We start from the raw sequence: 12151 nt of genomic DNA, 5'->3' as shown, positions 1-12151 counted from the left end.
GAAAAACTTACTAATGATTCTCTTGAACGCTCACTCTCACTGCCATTACGAGGCAGCCTCCCTCGCACAAACCACGTATAAATAATACTTGCATGGGACATTATTTTATTCCCGTGGGATTGGAACTTAGAAGTACATTGATAAATGCATGCCGCCTGACTGGCCCTTGTGCTGGTGGCACGTAAAAAGCACCCACCACATTCTCGGAGTGGTTGGCGTTAGGAAGGGCATCCAGCTGTAGAAACATCGTCAGATTGGATTGGAGCCCGGTGCAGCCTTCTCTCTCGCCAGCCCTCAGTCAAAACTGTCCAACCCATGCCAGCATGGAAAGCGGACGTTAAACGACGATAATCACAATTATCATGTCTGATCACAATAAATGTCTACGAGAGAGAGAAAAACGAAGTTTAAGAGTAGTACTGGAGTGGTACATTTATATGTAAATACACGCACAGACAAACATGCCTGTCAAGAGAAATGGCTAAACTCGAAGTAAATGCGTAAGTCAGTGTCAGTAACCAGCAAATTAAAATGGAAGTTTGCAGAATTATGGAAAGAGTTAAAGAAACGGTCCTTGTCTGCCTAAAGTTCAAAAGCTGAACTTTTAAGCCAGCAGGTAGAAGCTCCGAATTCCGAAGCATATATCCACAACGAGCCTGATTGATGAGCTAGCTCATGATAAGAGGTACAACTGCATGATTCAGACGCCAATAATTGCAGCATAGACGTCGTAAAGATAACTGCTGTCAATATAGAAATATTGGAGACGACAAAACGTATGTATTGGAATGAAATGATTTTCTGCGCATGCTCAACCGGATGTGGCTTTTGACAGCTATTGACAAACAAACGTCACTAAGGCTTTGGAATTGAAAAAAAAAGTCAAATCTACCTACTATACATGTGTGTGTGTGTGTGTGTGTAAACATACAGTAGTACGGGCGATCTTTCGATACTAGTCCGGGTATGAGGGGTGTTTATTTACACCACTTCGGCATTTTCCGTAAAAAGTGTTGGGTGCTGCTTACCACAGTGGCTGTGGTAAGCAGCAAACAAGCAAAAAAAAAAAATACATACCTTCTCTCTCTCTCTCCCTTACACACACACATGCCAGTTATCTCTCTTTCTTTTTTTTTCTTTCTCTCTCTCACACACAGCAACATTACACACACACGTGCCAACTTCGAAAGAAATAAGAGGCGATCTTTTTATAGTGAGTATGCGAGACAGAAAGTGTGGTGCGTATGTGAAGTTCTTTTGTTAGTATGAGAGAATGGCATGTGGGTGTGTGTGTGTAATGTTGCTGTGTGTGTAAGAGAGAGGGAGAGAGAGAAAGAAAGAGAGATAACTGGCATGTGTGTGTAAGGGGGGGGGGAAGAAGGTATGTTTACCACAGCCACTGTGATACGTAGCATGCCATGCTAACTTCAAAAGAAATCGCGCTCTATTATAGGTAATATGCTTCCATCTTTCTCTAACTCACATTGAATCTTGTGGACAGAAGATCTTGCAACTTTCAGAAGACGAAAAATGTTTAAATCACCATGCTTAGCCTTCAAGGCTACAATCAGAGCATGCCTTTTCAATTCATTAGTAAGCATAGAGCATGTCTTCCTAGGTCTCCCTCTTCTGCAAGTTTTATCTGCTTTAAGTGATTGGTACTTCTTTATGCAACTGTCCTTGTCTATTTACAGCACGACTGCACTAACACAGTCTTCCCTTGTATCTGTAGACTTTAACACTCCTGTGCATCTCCCATACACAAATGCTCCTTTCTCTGTTAACATTCCTATTATTCCACTGCACCTCTTGTATATCCATAGCTGTCACTGGATACTGTATGGAATTCCTGCCTACACCTTTCCTACATATCAAACCGGGCCATTTATTTGAAGGTGTTAGGGTCCTATCCATTTTTTAAATTAATAGGACCTTGGTCTTTTTTAAGTTTACTGTAAGACACTTCAATTCCAGGTTTGCTTCCACACCTGGAATCATTTCTAGCCCTGTTACAGATTCTGCTATAAATGCAAGATCATCAGCATATCGTAGTTCCCAAGGGCATCCAGTCTTAAATTCCTGTTATGACCTAGAGAAAAACTGGGTGGAATGCAGGGAGCAGATAGTATTTGCGGACACATGTATCTTTAGTCATTATTTTATTTGACTAACTTTTATTGAACTTATACTTCAGAAAATAACAATGAATTACAGCTATAACTAATTTTTGTCAGCTGATTGGATTGCAGCAAGGTGAAGTAGAGTACCTTGTTCAACAACACAGCGGGCCGCCAGGAATCATACACATGACTTTACGATCATGGGCCGAATACTCTGAAGTGGGTACATTAAAAATAAAAAATAAAAAAACTAGATTACTTTTTACCATCAAAGCAGAATGAAACATTCACATAAACCAGAACAGATTTTAACGAAACAACACTAGAACCAACACCAACAAATACGGACATATATCAAGGGAGACAATTCTCAGTACATCCCGCTTTCCTTCATATGTATTATTTATTATTCAACTGAGATCGACTTTAGCTTTCATCCTTTCGAGGCCGATAAAATAAGTAATCGACTTACTCCTTTCTCCGAAATTACAGCCCTGTGCCAAAATTTTAAATCATTATCTCTATTATTATTATTATTATTCAGTAGTCTTATTTTTATCACGTGCTTTCACTGCACTACCGAGCGTAGGTCTGTGTGCCTTGGGTATGTGCTGTCGTTTGTTGTGGTGTTCTTGTTTTCACTGTATTGAAAGTGCTTTACGTAGGGTGTGCCTAGGAGTGTTAGTTTCTATATGTTCTGTATACTTGTAAGTCCTGGTGTTTTCGTTACGTATTTGTCTGAATTTTTTTCTCTTATTATTATCATCATCATTATCTTCCACCAAGGTCGATTTTGCATTTCATCTTTTTGGGGTCAATAAAGTACCAGTTGAGTATTGGGAATTGATGTAATGGAGTTAACCCCATCCTCGAATTTGCTGGCCTTGGGCCAAAATTATTATTGAGTGAAAGAGCAATGCATGCCATGAAAGTGACACTAGGGTGGAAATATACAAAACCGAATATATCCATCATAACAACCCATCTGACAGGGGTATACCAGGCACATGCATCACAACGATATGTGCACGACATGGTGATCTCATATCAAGACAAATAGTGCATGACCTTGCAGGTGGGGCCCAGCTAGAATTTTCTTCAGGTTGAATAGCCCACCTTGCGCAAAAGCTCCCTAATTAAGGATTGTTTAAGGATGATGAACAAAACATGTTTCCAGAGGTGAAGTATTCAAACCCCAAATAATACCTCTCAACACATGACTATAATGCTCCCCCACTACTCCTGCTCGTGATCAGAGATGCATGGATTGTCATCCAGTAAAGGATATGCTTAACTGGTTAAGGTCAAGCATCTAACAAGCAAATCTGTGATACTGAGCAGCATATTTGCTGTAACCTATCTTTTACATCAAGACAAAACATGTACATGTACAACTTTCAATCATTTAAGATCAGAAACCATGAGAGCAACTGCCTGTTACTGTATCAGGGCATCTATCATTATTATTATCATTAAGGTAGTGAGCTGGCAGAATTGTTAGCGTGCCTGTCACTATATTCCGAGTTCAAATTTCGCCAAGGTCAACTTCATGTTTCATCATTTTGTGGTCGATAATCTAAGTACCAGTTGAGTACTTGGGTCAATGTAATCGACTGTCCCCCTCCCTCAAATTGCAGGCCTTGTGCCTATAGTAGAAATGGTTATTATTATGATGATGATGATGATGTTAATGTCTTTGATTTCATATGAAGAAGCATTCATATATATTTGCAATGTGAAGAAATACGTCCAGAATTTTCTGCTCCATCCAAAGCTCACAGGATTGATTTAACCCTTTTAATACCAATGTGCTTGAGCCATATTTAAATAGCTTCCATTGAACTTTCATGTTTGTGTTCCAAACACCAGCTTAAATTATTTCACAAAATTCTTCATTATTTTCAAAATTGACCAAAACAAAGGCAGTGTATCTCAATGGTAATATGGTAAAAACCAAACAAACATCCACCACTAATCACTTATGTAGCACAACTGGTACAATACAATATATACAAAATGAACATATATACCAAAGTATACACACTAACTGTGTATATACAACTACTATGAACATTTATACACCACAACTGGTGCAATATAATATCCAGTGATTTTATTAAATATATAACATCAACTGAAATACAAAGTAAACTCTACACACCACTCTTTTCACAGTATCTGAATTTTCATGTTACAGTAAACAATTTTAAATAACTGAATCAAAATCAATGCAATTTATATTTTACAAATTAAATTCTTTCCCTTGTTCTAAGATTTTATGTTCAATATTATTGGTTCATTAAATGTCTCCAACAAAATTCCTGTTGAAAGACAGCAAAAAACCTGTGATATGCCACCCATTTCTTGCTAATTATCTCATTGCATAAGACTATCTCCTTCTTTACTATAACCCCACCCAGTCAAAAGGGATATTAGTCTCGAAAGTTACATAGACCTCACTTAGTGCTTGTGCCACGAAAAAAGCAACCAGTAGACTGAGGAAGGACATTAGTCAGAGAAACCAGGTCAAAGCAGACACTGCAGTCTTTGAACTTGTTGGATCCAGTCGAATCATCCAAACTATGATAGCATGGAACATGAACATCGAATGATGATGATGGTTCTTTTTCTACTTAACAACTCTGGATTAATTACCCCAAAATGTTAATACTTATTTCAAATTTTGGCACAAGGCCAACAATTTGGGGGAGGGAAAAAATTGATCACATCAACTCTGTAAGGGTGAAAGGGAAAGTCTACTTGGGTGGAATCTGAACTCAGAACACGAAGACGGACAAAATGCTTAGTGCCATTTTGCCTGGCGTGCTAGCAATCCTGCCAGCTCTCTGCCTTTGTCAAAGCGGAAAAATTTACATTTTTCCAGAAATGTTTGTCTCTTTCTGAGCTACTTCTAATATAAAACAGAACATGTGTTGAAACTTCAGCAATTTTTATTTATTCAGAACAACAGTAGCAAACAATTTACCATGCTAGAATTCTTCTTTTCATATTCCACAAAACATAGCTTCTTTACTTCTTCATTCTCAATTGTATTTAGACTTATTTCTTTCCTACCAATTTACAGAAGACAGCTTTTGTAGTTTTTTCTTTTTGCAAATATTATAACTGAATGGAAAATAAAGTTTAAAAGAAACCAGATAATGTTATATAACCATTATCCAAAAGAATCAGTTCCTTCATGAGTCCACAACATAATATTTCATACTGTATATAGTTCATACATATTAAGGTGTGATAAAAGAGTCTCTCATGATCTGTGTATTTATTTCTAACATAACTGTGCAGTGTTGTCATCCCTGATCTATGAGTATAAATTTCCCAGTTATATACCCACTATGTCAAATAATTCGATGGTATTTTTTTTTTTTTTCAAAGAATGATTTTCAAGAATATCATAGTGGTAAGTTATCACATGCTGATATGGCCAAATAAAATAAAGGGTTTAAAGCTTATTGTGATGATATTATATCTTCTTTCTTCTGAAAGAAATCTTTATGATTTAAAAAAATTATTTTTTTATAGAATGACTTCTGATATTAATAGTTATTCTTCTGTCTGAATAAATCTGTTGAATGAAGGGACTTCCTTTCAAGGAATCATTTACCACCAATATCAGTGATACAGCACCTCTCATGTTTAAATATACTTCAATCTAGTCAAGCTACTTGTTAGCAAGAATAATATATCACAGGCAGCAATAGGGCTTTTCTCCTGTGTGAATACATTCATATGTTGCTAAATGACATTTCCGACAGTATGAATTATCACGAAAATCAAACAAACGTCTGCTCTCTTGTATGAATAAGTTTGTGCTTCTTTAGGTGACTATTTCTAGAGAATGCTTTACCACAGATATTACAGTGGTATGGTTTTTCTCCACTATGAATACGCTTGTGTGTAGTTAATTCTCCACTCTGAGAGAATGCTTTACCACAGATATCACAGGGATATGGCTTCTCTCCTGTATGAATACGTCTGTGATTAGTTAATTCACCACTTTGAGAGAATGATTTACCGCAGACATCACATTGATAAGGCTTTTCTCCTGTATGAACACGTCTGTGTATTGTTAATCGATAATTTTGAGAGAATGATTTACCACAAATGTTACAGGGATATGGTTTTTCTCCTGAATGAATTTGCTTGTGAGTGGTTAAGTGACTTGTCACAGAGAATGATTTATCACAGATATCACACTGATATAGTTTCTCCCCTGTATGAACAAATTTATGAGCAGTTAAGTTAGCAGACTGAGAAAATGATTTACCACAGATATCACAATGAAATGGCTTTTCTCCTGTATGAACACGTTTGTGAGTAGTTAAGTTATTTCTTCTAGAGAAAGATTCACCACAGATATCACAATGATATGGCTTCTCCCCCATGTGTATACGTTTGTGTACAACCAAGTTACTACTTCCAGAAAACGATTTCCCACAGATATCACAGGGATATGGCTTCTCGCCTGTATGAATACGTTTGTGAGTAGGTAATTCACCACTTTGAGAGAATGATTTACCGCAGACATCACATTGATAAGGTTTTTCTCCTGTATGAACACGTCTGTGTATTGTTAATCGATAATTTTGAGAGAATGATTTACCACAAATGTTACAGGGATATGGTTTTTCTCCTGAATGAATATGCTTGTGAGTGGTTAAGTGACTTATCACAGAGAATGATTTATCACAAATATCGCACTGATATAGTTTCTCCCCTGTATGAACAAATTTATGAGTAGTTAAGTTAGCAGACTGAGAAAATGATTTACCACAGATATCACAATGAAATGGCTTTTCTCCTGTATGAACACGTTTGTGAGTAGTTAAGTGATTTCCTCTAGAGAAAGATTCACCACAGATATCACAGTGATATGGCTTCTCTCCTGTATGAACACGTTTGTGTACAACCAAGTTACTATTTCTAGAAAATGATTTCCCGCATTCATTACAGCAATATGGTTTCTCTCCTGTATGAATACATCTGTGACTAATTAAGTCACTACTTCCAGAAAATGATTTACCACAGATATCACACTGATATGTTTTCTTCTTACCGGTATGAAAATGTTTGTATTTAGTTGGGTTATCTTTTTGAGAAAATGATTTTTCACTGATATCACCAAACTTAGATGTTCTTCCAAATTCGTTCAGCTTTTCTCCAGGGAAATTATTCCTTGGAAACTCTGTTCTGCATTTAAGCTCGTTCCCACGCAATTTATTTTCCATCATTTTTTCTCTCTCTTCAATATATGCATGTTATCTTCTACATTGTTTTATATTATATAGTATATTCCTACAAATATTTCTGCTGTTATATAACTGCAACTGTTATCTTCATCAATATTTGTTGATGTCCCTTATCTTATTCTAAATTTCCTCAAATCTTATTAAATCTAAAATACTATTGTACATATTCCAAGCAGTGAATAACAATAACTTTTGTTATTAATTTCACTCAGAAAATATCTCTCAGTAATTTAACCATAAATTTACATAAAAGATATTATATCTGTTCTTTATGATGTCTTCCCTTAATCTTTGAATGATAAAAATTGATAATGCATCTGAAATTAAAGAAAAAGTAATTATGCCAACATCATCTGATATTACAGTTCTATATTTGAGAGATGAGGAATTGTTTAAGTAATGACTACTTAGTTTATCGGGGTCGATAAACTAAGTACCAGCGAAACACTGGTGTCGATGTAATCAACTTGTCCCCTCCCCCACAAATTTCAGGCCTTGGGCCTTTACTAGAAGGGATTATAAATGTTGAACTACACAATAATGGACGAAAACATTCGGCTCTCTGCCCAGACAGATCATTCGCAGTTGCTTAGCAACAGGTAAATCCTATTTGAGTTGACGGTCGTGTACATAGCCAGTTGTTGCTGCTGTATTGTCCAGGCTCATTCGTGAGTGATCAAATCAAGAAAAAGTAGAGTTATTAAACAAAAACAAGATTCACTTATTGATGAACGAAGAAAAGTTAGTTGAATTACCTCGTGTAATTCTAGTTAAGTAACGACTACGTTTGAATTGGTGGATGTCTATTTTTAGCTTCCGATTGATGGGGAAGAAATGTTGTTTCTACATCAATTGTAGGTCGATGTTAAGCTGAATACAAGAAGAATTTAGTTCACAGAACACAGCAGAAAGTATGGTCCTTTCCGTAAATAACAAACGGTATAATATTTAGACATATTTCACTGAGCGAAGATAGAATCATTGGATTTTTATTATTTAGTTTTAGGTCACGTGAGGAGATTTTTAATTTTTTTTTTTTTTTTAACTAAACAGTTTGAAACTTCGTATACTGGTGAAATGTCTCACGCAGACAACAGTTTACTGTAAACAATTTTGAGAAAATTTGGTATTTTAGAAGTTATTTCGTGTTAAAGTTGTCGTATTTGGGTAATTTCAACCAATCAACGATGTGTATTCAGTTGAAGACAGCTGCTGCTGTTTGCGATAGTAAGCGAAGAGGAACAACTTCCGGGTCACCACTCTGTTCTACGTTATTTTTTGTTTACTGCCTGTGTTGCAGATTACTTGCTTTTTTTTTTTTTTTGTTCTCGCGTCGGATTAACCAGTAAAAATCGAGGAATCAACATCAAGAAGAAAGAAAGGTACTACTAAAGCAGCGCGGACCCGAACGCGCAGTCGCGCGTCCGCGCTAGCTAGTCGTCAGTGGTCGATCCTAACCCTAACCCTAAACACGTATTCATTTGCACACGCGGTTTAGGGATAGGGTTAGGGTTAGGATCGACCACTCAAGACTAGCTAGCGCGGCTGCGCGTTCGGGTCCGCGCTGCTTTAGTAGTACCGAGAGAAATATTATTTACAGATATTTATTCTTTTGCCCAACATCAGTGTTTTATCCACACATAAAGCGCACCGGTGTTTAAAAGACCTATAGAGCTACGAATCCGCAGCTAGCTTTTTTGTTGTTGACGCGTATGTAGTTTCAAAATACCTTATTTTTCAACTATGAGATTATATTGTTATTATCATGATTTTATCATCTACAACGAACACATTTCGTCAATATAAAAGTCTTTATAAGATAAAAAATAACATTACCAAAACATGAAGGTAAAACAAAACAAATAGCGGAAAATACGGTAATTGTAGTGGCAGTGACAAGTTCGCTCGCTGGTTACTTGTTGATAGTGTAGATGGGAGAGAAAGAGGTAGGAATGCACGGTGCTGACTAGAAAGGATAAAGGTGGCATTGTCTTCGCTCGGCATACAAATGGAACAGAGTGGTGACGTTTAGTTGAGAAGACCCGGAAGTTGTTTCTCTTCGATTACTATCGCAAACAGCAGTGACTTTCTTCAATCGAATACACGTTGTTGATTGATTGAAATTACCGAAATACGACAAATTTAACACCCAATAACTTCTAAAATACCAAATTTTGTCAGAAACGTTCACAGTAAACTGTTCTGCGTGAGACATTACACTAGTATACGAAGTTTCAAACTGTTTAGTTAAAAACAAATTAATTTAAAAATCTGTGCGCCAAACTGAACAGATCCCTTTGTCTACCAAAGGTTGGAAACCACTAGTTAAGAATAATTGCGAGGCTTTAATAATAGTAATACCATCAAGGCAGTGCCCAGCTTGGCCGCAGTACGACGACTGAGACAAAGAATTTCTTTATTAACCTATAAAAGGTACACATAGAGGGGACATCGCAAGGGACAGCCATTACATTCTTACACAACAAAGTTTCGGTTACGGATGAGATGAAAAATTATATAAACGTATGAGGGTGAATATCGACTGAGACAAAGAGAAAAGATAAACACACACTCACATATATGTATTAAAAGACATTTGAAAAGACTAACACCCCAGTCTTACCAGTTGACCAATGAAATTCCAAATAATTCAACTTCCGCTTTTATTCCCGAACAATAAGTTACCATTATTCCATTATGATGCTCAGTAAAGACTTATTTATTTCATACGATTCCAGTGTTGCTGGGTTTTCTCTAAGACAGTGTTCTGTGAGCCCAATTCCATTGACAATATACAATTAACCATTTATTTTGACGTCCACTACTTACACACACATAAACAATCTACGACATTTCTTAACCAACAACTGGAAACTAATAGAGACCAAGCTACTTTTCTACCAATTCAAACATCGGCATTACTCAACTAAAATTATACGAGGTATCATTTTAGCTTAATATTATTTCCACTGAAATGTCATTTCTTCGTTCATCAATGATATTTGTTTTTCTTTAATATAATAATCTGCCTTTTATATAATGCTCGGTTAGGACTTAGGGATGTTTAGTTTGCTAGAAATAGTAGCCAAAATGGCATACCTACAACTTAGTCACCTCCATCGCCCTAGTTTCTTTCCTCGTAACTTTTTCAAAAACTCTTCGAACGAAATTTTGCGGATCAACATTTTCCGATGTATAGATTACGATCGTGTTCATGAATTGTTAATTATTCTAGAAGAAGAAAAAATAATAGCTAGATTTTCCATCAAATGTAGATGCTGCTAAGTCAACATATTTTGGTATATGCTTATATTTTTAATGCTGCTTTACTACAGTTTCGTGCCCCAGCCTATCGACTTTATTTCTGCATAAATTTCCCGAAAAATACATATTTTGCTGGCATTGTTTTCGAAAGTGTCGATTACGATAGTAATGATAAAAATTCTGGTAAATTTTGTATATGTGGGTTGATAAGTTTCGGATAGTTTTATCCGAGGAATTTTAATTCTTCTTTAAAGTGCATGTTTTTAAATGACATTTTGCAGAAATACATTTTCGAGAATGTAAATTACGTAATGTTGATGTTTCAAGCATATGTTTATCCTCCCCCTCCAAAAAAACAAACAAAAAAACTCAAATTGGTGGTATGGAAGTGGAGAGACAAACGAAATGATTAGGAACTCCTCTCAAGAAAGCTCTTTGAAATAAATTATCCACATAATCATAATCCACAAAGTTATGTAGAAAATCCACGTGGAATACTGATCTGAAGTTACAGCATCATCTTTTCGCGATTCAGCATTTAAAAAAAAAACGTGTCATTCTGATTTATTCAACACTTTTTAGCTTTAAATATATATTCGTGTTTGTATATACAGAGAACAGAAATGAGGTTTGAAATTTACGACAAAATTGTTTCGGTAGATTCTTATTGTCATAAACTACATGATATAAATTAACCATCTTCAGCTAAAATTTTAAACAGGGACGGTGTCGATTTCAGAAACCTGTCGAATCCAACAACGATGGGTTTGTCATGGTTTGATGTATTAAACCTCACAAACTTGACATCATACCTGTTTTAAAATTTTACTTCAGGATGGTGACTTACGTAATTATGTTAGGATCTAATCTATGAATACATCAATAAACTTTTACCGAAACAGCTGTCATAAATTTCAAACCCCATGCCACAACTGGAACCAATCTCAGAGTCGGATTTACGGTTTAAATTGGATTTAGTACTTGCGTATCTGCAGTATCCGACCAAAACGTGATAGCTTTCTTGCTCTTCACCTTACTGTGTACTTTCTTATCGTACCTATATATATATATATATATATATATATATATATATATATATAACTACTGTATAGTTGTAGGGATAACCTCATCATTTAAAATACACTTTTCCATGCTTGCATAGGTCACACGGAAGTTGTTGATGCTGATTTTCAATAGCCTTTCCTGTCACTGACCTTCACCTCTTTCCACTGACCTTCACCTCTTTCCAAGCAAGGTGATGTTTTCCCCATAGCTTGACAGGTTTCTTTTACAGAAGACTGGAACCAAACAACTTGTAGGACAGTGAGACAATGATGCTGATTTAGAACCCATCGTATTCCTTTGTAAATCGACAGGGATACGCACACACGTGCATGTATAGACACACACACACGTATATATGAATGAAAGTCAAGAAAGTCAATACTTTTCGTACGTGTATAAATTCGTAATTAGTCGACGCCGTGGAAACCACTA

General features: G+C 36.1%; 2 protein-coding genes across 2 annotated transcripts in view; one reads left to right on the top strand and one right to left on the bottom strand.

Moving 5' to 3' along the window:
• LOC106868820 (zinc finger protein 239) overlaps positions 1-4491 on the top strand; it is a 10713-nt gene extending 6222 nt beyond the window's left edge. The window contains exon 4 of the mRNA XM_052975423.1: positions 4394-4491. Coding sequence (XP_052831383.1) covers positions 4394-4491 — 98 coding nt within the window. The remainder of the gene's footprint in view (positions 1-4393) is intronic.
• A 562-nt stretch (positions 4492-5053) lies between these two features.
• Positions 5054-8849, bottom strand: LOC106868789 (zinc finger protein OZF). The gene has a single exon (XM_014914208.2). It carries the CDS (start codon positions 7370-7372, stop codon positions 5915-5917), a length of 1458 nt encoding a protein of 485 aa, XP_014769694.1. The 5' UTR covers positions 7373-8849; the 3' UTR covers positions 5054-5914.
• Between the last annotated feature and the right edge of the window lie 3302 nt (positions 8850-12151).

The sequence above is a fragment of the Octopus bimaculoides genome, chromosome 21, assembly GCF_001194135.2.
Source record: "Octopus bimaculoides isolate UCB-OBI-ISO-001 chromosome 21, ASM119413v2, whole genome shotgun sequence".
In the NCBI taxonomy this organism is placed as follows: Eukaryota; Metazoa; Mollusca; class Cephalopoda; order Octopoda; family Octopodidae; genus Octopus; species Octopus bimaculoides.
This window is presented reverse-complemented; position numbering and strand designations above follow the sequence as displayed.

Bases quoted from the DNA above. Each gene is read 5' to 3' on its own strand.
- LOC106868789 (XM_014914208.2), bottom strand. From the start codon at position 7,372: ATGATGGAAAATAAATTGCGTGGGAACGAGCTTAAATGCAGAACAGAG.